At 35.4% G+C, this 10,766-nt stretch overlaps 1 protein-coding gene across 1 annotated transcript; it reads right to left on the bottom strand.

Annotated features, from left to right (window-relative positions):
- Window positions 1-336: 336 nt before the first annotated feature.
- Window positions 337-2,808, bottom strand: LOC107594135 (syntaxin-11-like). Its single transcript, XM_016284079.1, has 2 exons — window positions 2,680-2,808; window positions 337-1,814 (listed from the first exon to the last, which is right to left on the bottom strand). The coding sequence occupies exon 2, from the start codon at window positions 1,807-1,809 to the stop codon at window positions 928-930; it is 882 nt and encodes a 293-aa protein (XP_016139565.1). The 5' UTR covers window positions 1,810-1,814; window positions 2,680-2,808; the 3' UTR covers window positions 337-927.
- Between the last annotated feature and the right edge of the window lie 7,958 nt (window positions 2,809-10,766).

Genomic DNA, 10,766 nt, shown 5'->3' with positions numbered 1-10,766 from the left:
AATCAAGTGCTTCAGGCTTATTTGAAAACTACATGGTATGTGTGTTGGAACAAAACTCTGCAGGGCTCCGGCCCTCCAATGAGTTTGACACACCTGGGTTAAGGTGTTGGATTTAACATCCAATGGACAAATGCTGTTGTGAGTTCAAACCCCACTCCTGGAAAACCAGAGAGAGATTTAAAAGCATTATTGTTGACTTGAACCCGTTGCAAGAAAATGTGGTTCTCAAAGGAGATTGATTTCTCACGCTGATTCTGATGAAAATGCAACAATGTAAAGAAAGAAGAAAAAAAAGTTCTCAGTTTTTGTTCAAATGAATAAGACTGCAGGGTTTTGTATTCAAACCAACAAACACTTTTACACAATGGCTTTTGCAAGTTATATAGCAGAAGTAACTTTCAAACTTGGGAAACCTTCACTGATGCAATACTATGTATTTCACAAATTTCCTATGAGAAGCACAATATGGTGATCAAACAAACGTAAATGCATTAAAAGATAAAAATATTTATTAAATTAATGCAACAAACCATACATACACATACACAAATGTACCTTAAAGCAGTAGATTCATCAGTAAAACATGTTTCTGTATAATATTTGCTTGTGCACTGTACATGGGCGTAAAACACTTTTTACTTGTGGTTTCCTTTTTAATATCTTTTACACATCAAGTAAATGTCCTGCGACTCTCACAGAAGTTTAGCAGTGAGATTGCAGTATCACTTCAGCTCACTTGCATTGCAGCTCCTGTGGTTTACAAGAAGACACAATGTTTTTCGCAATGACAACCATCAAGCGCAGGCACTAAGCATTGGTTGGTCTCTTCAGAGCAAATCACATGACATGGTTAACACTAGCATGCAAGACTGTTGTTCGTTTAATATGGTATGGCTTATGTGAAATGGAAGGCGGCAACACTGAGAATCATTTATTACAACATGGAAAACAGCAACAGAAGAGCTGTCGACAAGGGTTTTTCTTCTTATATTTGACAGCCTTCTTTATCTGAGTTGTGGCTTTGGCCACAAAGTCTTGGGTGGCATATACATTGGTCTCAATGTTGTCCACCATGGGCCCTTGTTCCTCCACCAGCAAGGCCAGCTGGAAAAACAGATCATGGATGTCTCTGATGCGACTCTCCAACTCCAAAAGCTCCTTATGGCGATTCTCGATCTCAGTGAGCGCTGAGCGAGCGGTTCGCCCGTCTGTGAGCAAGTCGTCAGAAAACACGTTCCACTTGCCTGTCTCGATCATTTCTTCGATTTGATCTCCAGTCACTTCTTTACCCATGATCTTCACTTGCCTTTGGATGCGAGACTTGCAGTTGTCCCTCTGCGCCATTTCGGCACTGTTGTATTCATTCATGGCCTCGTGAAAAGAACCCATTATAGAGACGAACTGGCCGCGTACCATGCGCGCCAAAGCCGAATGAGCTCCGTGTTTCTCCTCCAAATCTTTACAAAGTGCATCCATCTTCTGTATCCGAGCATACAGGTTCTCCCCTTTAGTTTTGATGTTGCGTGCGATCGTGTTCGAGTCGCGTTTGATGCTGCTAATGCGTCTGACGGAGGTGAGAAAGCGCGTGTTCTGCTTGCCCAGTCTCTTCACCTCCATCCGGAGTTGGGCGATTTCTTTCTGGACGGATTGGACTTCTCTGAAGGTGCCCTCCATGATGTCCTCGCCCTCGAACACCACCGCATGCTGTTCAAATTCACCACTGTCCACATCCTCTCCGCTATCTACTTGGTCTTCCTCTTTGTGGTCTTTGGTGGGAACACCTCCCAGTTCAACCAGCCTGTCTCTCATCTTTCCTGGGAAATAAAGATTAAACCAGAGGGAAATTCAGTTTGTTCGACTTTATGACCTACATGACAGGCTTTGAGATCTTTATTGCGTCGTATGCAGACACATACAATCAATATACAATCAGACACCGTTCACAATTCAGGCCTGAAAGCCTCTCATTGATAGTTTTCAGTACCATTCGCCATGAAACTTAATTAAATATAAGACCAGAAGTATGTCATTTAGTCACCGCAATGGCAACCATGATGCTGCACATTTCCCACACCAGATATGGTCACCAAAATAAAAATGGTGGGGACTTCCCTTTAGTCCTCTGTTGAACACCATGAGGCAATAAGAGCAAATACATGATTAAGTGCTTAAATCTAAAGTCCTGGAGTAAACGCATTATTGTCTCATTGTGAACATACAAACCACAAGCAACAGCAACACAAGTGAACTGAACAGTCTTCTAGTCTTAAAACTCAACATTGATATATTACATTGGTGCACAATGTACATATTAAACGTAGTCATGTGTGCAAGTTCAGCCACAGAAATAAAAACTGACTGTATACCAGTTTGATATTGTGAACACTGATTCAGTTGCTCGATTTAGGTGAAACAAATAACTGAGCATCTTCATTTTCACTTCCTTAAAAATAAAACAGTCTAGATCTCACAAAATTAACCATAATTCAGTCTAATTGGAATAAAACAGAAGAACAACGCTTAAACAAACAACGCAATCATGCTGTAATTTCAATTTCCTCGTTCAGGCGAATGTAGAGCAAGCGTTTGATTTGACGTTTCGCTAAACAACCTCGCGACAAACTTTTTGTGTGCATCGAATTCAAAAGAGTTAAAATGATACATAAACTGTCACGTTACCTTATTTCATGCCCCCTTGTTCAATTCAAACGCTATTAACGCGACCTTCTGTCGTTTTCTAACGCGCATCACATCGTTGCAGGAAATAACGTTGCAGGCAAATGACTGACTGACTTTGACTGCTGGGAGTTTCCGATAAACCAAAACACGACAGTTTACTGACGTTTTCTTAAGTTTAAAATAAAGAGTTACCTTGCGAACATTTACCATAGTAATAGTACAGTTTTACTGAGGTAACTTTTGGTATCTGGAAAAAGCTTATCATAGTAATTTATTATATTATAAATTACTATGATACGCTTTTTCCAGATACCAAAAGTATATATATATATATACTTTTCATAAATGTATCTATTATATTTAAGACGTCTAGGTATTTTTAGATTCATACGTATATGTTAACAGTGTTGCTGTAACGCATTACAAGTAACGCGAGATACGTAATCAGATTACTTTTTTCAAGTAACTAGTAAAGTAACGCATTACTTTTTAATTTACAAGAGAATATCTGAGTTACTTTTCAAATAAGTAACGCAAGTTCCTTTTTTTTCCCAATTTATTGATTGTCAGCTCTCCTGTCCCCATGTTGAGAGAAATCAGAAGATTTTACTGTAGTTCTAAAATAAATATGAGTATGCATTAATTCATCTCACTCACACACACACACACAAAAAAACACAAATTCAGTATTCCTCAAAATGAATAAAAATAATGCATCTCAGAATATGACGCAAACCTGCAATAATTAAATGTTAAACAACACAAATATGCTTTATGTATTTAATCCCATTCTATTAACCAATGTCTTTGCTTCTGACCTTCGATGATCCAGTTCAACCATATTAATAAGCACAAATTACTCTAGACAAACATGTGTGTGTCTTTGTTTATTGCTGAAGTGTGTTGAAATGTCTTCTTCTGCATTCTACTGTACAGACGTAAATGTACTTTCCCTTCAGCCTGAGGCTTCTTCATTTCACTTTTGGTGTGAAAAGGCTTTTATATTTGCCAAAAATATAACTTTTTTCATATAAAAACAAACAAGCAAGCCCTGTCCAGATTTAAAAAGTAACGCAAAAGTAACGTAACGCATTACTTTCCATAAAAAGTAACGTAATGAGTTACTTTTTTAATGAAGTAACGCAATATTGTAATGCATTACTTTTAAAAGTAACTTTCCCCAACACTGTATGTTAATGTGGTGCATGGTATATATCATTTGCATGACTGGTGTTTTAACCTTTCTTTTGAGTTCTTTGACACTTTAAAAACCCTAAAATGCCACATTTTCCTCCAAATATAATCATAACACAGATGTTTAAAATCCCTTCCCATCATTCTTCTTTTAACATTTTCAGCTCACACGTTGCGGTTTTCGACATTCACATTGCAGATTCGGTGTCTGATTCTGTAGTGCAAAATCAATCACTTCTATTTTCACCAAGCAGTTGAAAAAATAACCAATTTATAATTGTGGCAGTGTTTGAGCCTAACTAAAAACTACAGCCTCAGTCCAACAATCCAGCAAATGATGCTGCTTTGTTCTTGTCTTTTACCCATGACTGACAACCTATGAGACAAACAATTCATTTAAGTTCATTTCATTCTAAATACTTTGACAGTTTCTCTGGTAACAAGATACCCGAAACAGTTGTCCTCTGAGTTATGTGGGTATAGGCCTATTGATCTATTGTGCTTTAAACTATTGACCTTTTAGAGAGGATCTATAGGCCTGGTTAAATCTTAGACACACCAACCATTCTGTTTAGATGACAAGGCATTTTAGAGATATTAGCCAAAATACAAGCCATTTCCAAAGTGTAAATTGCTAGCAATTTTAAAATTCAGTAGTTATAATTATAAATGTCTGACAGAATTAAAAGGTGTTGAGGTTCATAAATGTGATGTCAGGTGTTGATTGGTTTACATTAGTTATAAAACTACTTCTAGAACCAACAGAAAACTATGAGTCACAGTAATCATGTGAGTCCAAAGCAGAAGTGAAACATTCACAACATGATAGCCATACTAAGCAACACAATTCAATGGTGTGTGCATATGCAGGATTAAATACTTTACACAAGATGATTTTATAATCAGATGTTTAGCTCTGTAATCTTAGAAGGAATTGGTCATTTGGTTCATGCACACACCACATGATGGCAGTAGAGCTTGAATAATGATTCTTAGAAGCTTGTGACCTAAACCTCACTGAAGTGTGAAATCTGTAAATTATAGCTCTCTGCTCTGTTGACTCTATATTTTTGTGAACACTTGTTTGAGCATTGCTGTTTTTTTCTGTTTCCTGTGCTTTTTTAAATATAGGCTGACCAGAAGAGTCTGGGTTTCCTCTTTGTACCATGGTTCCTTCCTTACTCTCAGGGTGTCAGGGATTTTTTGCTTTCTGCTCAATTTGTGCGTGCATCATAGCTGTAGGCCTATAACCAATGCAAAAATGTCAGCTGAACTACAGCAGTCATGTATACTAACGTGACCGTCATACAGGCTAATTATACAGTACATTGTGTAATTGTATGCATATGGCTTACCATTGTCTCCACAGCATCCACAATATGCCTGCTTGAGGTCCAATCAATGTGTTATTTATTTGTATGTTTATTTAGTGGTTTTATGGAAATGTAATTTAAATGTTGTCAGTATTTTATGCGTTCATATTTAATTTTAGTCTGTTTTACACTGCATTGAAATGACAGCATTGTATTGTACTAAGGACAAAACTGCTTTGTTTAAATTTTTATCGTTTTCTTACCGGGATTGGGACTTTTCTTTGTGGTTGTTGAACATCTTCGCGAATAATTACGTCCAAAGTGACATTTGAAACGTGAAGATTATTTGTCCATCAGGGCCTGTATCTCAGAAACATCTCTCCTTTTCTCTCGCCTCGTCTGTCTGTCCTTACCCCCAGGTATGCCGCGGCCGCCGTGATCGGCTCCACCGGGAGGGGGGAGGGGGGAGTAGAGCGCAGTCTCGGGAGTGTTTTCTACTAAACCGAAAATCGAGGGTGTATGACGTCATTGGCAGGCGACACTATAGACACGGTCCATGTCACTAGTTAAAATTGCTTATTTCTCTGGATTTAAACATTCTTCGAAACATTTGAGATAATGCAAGTACACAAGTCAGCAAAATATAGAACACTGTTCTAGTGGTTTTTGGATATTTTAATAAAAAAAAATCTTACATATTGTGCCTTTAACCTAGAATCCTAACTTATCTGTATAGGATTTCACTTATAGGAAATCAAGATAGGATGTAATACAGCACAGTTCTTTACTTTTCATTTGTACTTACTGTTGTACCACTTATAATGTACAGTATGTACAGCAATGGTTTTGCTTGTTAATGTCATAGTAATTATTTAAATATCAATTTTGCTGTTGATGTTTGCAACTGATAGCATGCATATCAAGCTGATTAAATGCAATAGTGAGAAATCACATGAAGCAACTACTGACTAATTAAAAACATGCAAAGAAACACTGTAATTCAAATATAATTACCTCTAGTGCAGTCAGTGATCAGAATATTTACTCAGGTCTATACACTGGTTTTAGAGCACAGAGATATTGTTGTTCAATATCTGATTGAGTTTCTTTTCTGACCAGTGTATATTTCTAAGAATGCATTCTGTTATTGACAAAAAAAACTGCTCATTGTTTATCTGAAGTGATACAAGGAAATAACAGAGCCATATTAAAATTCTGACTAAAATTCTGAAATCGATTTAAATCCTCAAGTATTCAGCCTGTCTAAAGCTTCAAGCTTCTTTCAAGATAAACAAATGTGTCCTGGAAAGCTTTCTTGTTGTGTACAGCCATGATCCACAAAGATTTAACTTTTTACGTCTGAAAGGTACTGGATGTCGAAACCTAACAACACTGCAGGAATGCCAGTTTATGCCAAAACAAACCACAGGAATGGCTGCACTAAATTTAATCTCCCAAAATAAAAAAAAATAAAAAAGTAAAAAAATTGTAAAACACACACAATACACGTGCTTGAATTTTTTTGCACACTGATATAGAGTATTGAAGCTTAATGTTGTTGGTGCATTTTCAAAAAAGTTTGCCTAATTCAAATTTATGGATATTTTTTATGTTTTATCTCTGTTTTGTAAGGTTACTGATTTTGTACACTGTATGTATGACTTTAAACTGCTTAGGCTAAGACATAATTCTTGTTTAAAAGTGTTTTCATTGTATGCTCAATTTGTTTATGCATCTAATTGAATTACATCCTTCCGCCTGAAGTTCTACCTGCAGTATCTGCTATATGAGAAAGAGTGCTTATGCTCAGCACAGTAAACAATGACACGCTGTGCAAACACTGAGGCTTCTCAAATGAATTATATGGTCAGAATGTAATTTTTATCATTAAATTAGGATATTAAATCATTTTAGGAAAAAGGATAAGAAATAGAATAAAACCTCTTGGACTTGATGGCAGGAGAGTTCATGACCTATCATGAACGGCGAGAATGTTTTTTTTTTAATGTTGGAATAGTTTTAATTACTGAATTGCTAGTTAATCTGATATGCAGAAAATGGCACATAGTGAATCCAGGACTTTGACATATTGGAAAGGATAAGTTAATTAGGCAGATCACAGAGTGTTTACAACTTTCCATCATGTGCAGCTGCTTCTGTAAAGACTAGGTTTTGAGTGTGGTTTATTGTTCCCAATGTGTGTGGAGATGACAAGGAAACCAATCTTTTTTACACTCATATATAAAGATTTGCTGGTCGGCTTCAGAACAAACTACAATTATAATTTTGCTTTTACTTTCATTTAGCTTAATTGAAATGACAGTTGTTGTATATAAGGTAATGCAGATTTAATATTAATATATGCCGAAAACTATGGCACAAGTGTAAAAGTGAAATGTACATTAATGGTGTATTTCTAACTGATCTGACACTAAAATGTGTTTCTGTTGGAGTAATCTATTTTTAGTCAGGTTGAGGTAGTCATATTAAATAATATTTTTCCATAAAACCAGTTTAGATGTTACAAAACAATATTGTCATGCTACTCATCTTAGGAAGTACTATATTCACCTCTTTTTTTTTGTTATTAATTCATCAGCTGATTTCCTAATCATCTGAAAAATTCTTGCATCAGTACTTATTAGAAAAATGAACGTAGCAACTTAATCCTTTAGGTTTCAGCATTGGTCTCATAAAATACATACAAACATACATACATAAATGTACATCCTTTTTCTTAAATGTCCTCCGGCTCTCTGCCCTTTTGTAAGTTTGTTTGCATTAAATTACTCCAAATTAGATACTTGTAATTCACTTACCATTAGCAAGTAACCACAACACACAATTATGTAATCAAACATCCTGCAAACAGGGAAATTTCCATTCCATTTCCCCATTATATTTACAAATGCAAATATAATGTACAGTACGTCTATTAAACATTATCTGTGATTGGTGACACTGAACAAATTGGTTGCAAAACAAGGTTGCTTGAACAGACAGACAAACTCTCACTATGAGAGGGATGTGCGTGTCTGTAGATTATTCACATGCATCATTTCATCCTCTTTCCAGGGCATTTTAAACTGTATTATGTCTGAAGAAAACATCAGCTGGTTTTGGTTAGCTGACCTGTGACTCAAATGAACTGATCCTGTTAACTTAGTATGAGAATCTCCACAGCAGCTGCAGTGTTTCAGGGCCTTTGATTGAATTAGCATTCATGTTTGTCATGTGTTTGGAGATCTTTCTTGGCTTTCTTGCCTGTTGCTGTAACTGTCCTTAGCTGTCTTTCTTTTATAAAGGAACAAAAACAAAAATAATTTGTTGTTATTTCTCAACAACAACTAATTATTCAATTTAAATGAACAATGACACATCAAAACTATATCTAGAAGTTTTCCACAAACAATTACTGTATCCTGTTCTGGTCAGGTCGTAAATCTGTTTAGTTAAGTTTTGTTTTTTGTCTGCTGGGTGATAAGCTCTTTTCTTAAATACTTTTCAGTTTTGCTCCCACAATTAATCATTTATATCAGCAAACACTGAACCTTATAGTTGTTTTAGCACAATTAAAAGAACCAAAGACTTAAACTACTTCAGTCTGTGTGCATTGAATTTATTTAATACACAAGTTTCACAATTTGAGTTGAATTACTGAAATAAATGAACTTTTCCACGACATTCTAATTTATTGAGATGCACTTGTACTATTATAGTTTTTTAATAGTTTGAATAAGCTTTATCTTTATATTATAAAATTAACTAAACTTATAATTTTAAGTCAGGCATGAACACTTACTTTTTTAAGTTGAAACAACACATAACTACTTATTCTAATATAGAAGTTTAGGCTGTAAGTGAAAGTGAAAGTGAAAATGACTTCCCGTAATGACTTCCCGTCCTGTAATAACTAATCACAGCAATCATTTTACAGTGTATAGTTATATTTTTTTATTTATTTCAGTTTTAGTTATTTCAGTACATCTATTTAAACTAAATTAAAATAGGGGGAGGGGCGATATACCGGTAGACACGATTAACTGGTAGAACTTAGAGATTTTGGTCTATTGTCTCTCTCACGGTTACACGCTCATGTGACCTTGCTGTGCTACGTGGTCACGAAAACGTATCAAAACTTATCGGTTTAAAAACAAGTGTTTTTAAGCCGTTGAAACGCAATCAGCAGCGAAAGAGAACTAATTTCGCTATATATGTGCATGCTGTCGGAGAGACGCTGTCAGAGAGGCGCGCATACGTTCACAGAGCACGGCAGTATTTATTTTTTGCCACTTTATGAACGGTTAAATACACACACTTGTATGTGTCAAAATGCCCGCCTTTGCAAGTATCCTCGTAAACACAGTAATTTAGGTCTTATGTGAAAACAAACAGCTGAGAAAGAAAACGTGTAACAGTATATTGGATCCGGGCAGCTCTTAAAGTGACAGCAGTCTAATATTCCTGCTGTCTGTCAATCATGTTAATCAAACAACAAAAGAGAGAAAACCTCTCACTGCTCTTGACTAAATCACTTTTGTAACTTTAATAAGAAGAAATATATACTTAATTTACACAGTGAAGAATATGCAGTTTTTTATACATTTAATTACTTTACACAATGTATGTAGTATTTCTTATTTATTTGTTCTACTGTAGTTTTTGTTTTGTCCTAATGCTTGTAATTCATTTCTTATTCTTTTTTAATTGCTGACTGTTTACTTGTCGTCAGTGAGCTTGATTTTTTAAAATCTTTTTTTATTTTATTTTAGGCTAGTATTAGTTTTTTGTGATATTAACACTGGTGACAAGAATGACAATGAAATGTCAATGGTATCAAAAATGTTGATATCATAAAGACCTTATTTAAAGCAAAAATTAATTTCATGATATATATCGTTACTCAATAAAATTACTCATATTGTGATATAAGATTTCGGTGATATCACCCACCCCTACTCTATAAAATACATTTTAAAAAATATTTCATTTCAGTTAAGATTTATTTATTTTATTTTAAGTAAAAAATTTTTTATAAGGTTTTAGTTAACCTTAATAATCCTGCTTAGTTTGCTTGTTTATGTATTATGTGTGAACTCAAACTTGGATTTTATATGCATGCATTAAATCAGTGATAAATCAAATGGTTATTGAGCAGCTTGTAGAACTGTCACGTCCTGTGATACAAATTTCCTGTGAGATTTGGGTTCAACAACTTTGGGTTCGGGGGGCTCAGACCACCGGCATGTGTTTCTCTCTCCAGTGGATGACCCTAGACTGATCCACACAGCATCTGTGCACCAGCAAATGAGCTAACAGGAACATTTAATCTGCCCTAGATGTGTTTATTTCCTGTTTTGTGTTATTTTGATCTTTAGGCCCAGTAGTTGATAATGTCTTGATGTTGATGATGTTCTTCATAAAATAAAATTGTGTGAATGGTTGAAGGTGAGGTGTGTCTCTGTGTTTGAGTCCTGCTGCAAACTCACACTGTTGGTTGAGAGAACTTGAGACAATCTTGTCATTTGTGGCCCAACTGGGCATTTCAAATGGGTTGTATTTTTGTTTGCAGCAGAAGAA

The sequence above is a fragment of the Sinocyclocheilus grahami genome, unplaced genomic scaffold (assembly GCF_001515645.1).
Source record: "Sinocyclocheilus grahami isolate Dianchi unplaced genomic scaffold, SAMN03320097.WGS_v1.1 scaffold179.1, whole genome shotgun sequence".
NCBI lineage: Eukaryota > Metazoa > Chordata > Actinopteri > Cypriniformes > Cyprinidae > Sinocyclocheilus > Sinocyclocheilus grahami.
Note: the sequence above shows the minus strand (reverse complement) of the source record. Positions and strands in the feature narration are given on the sequence as shown.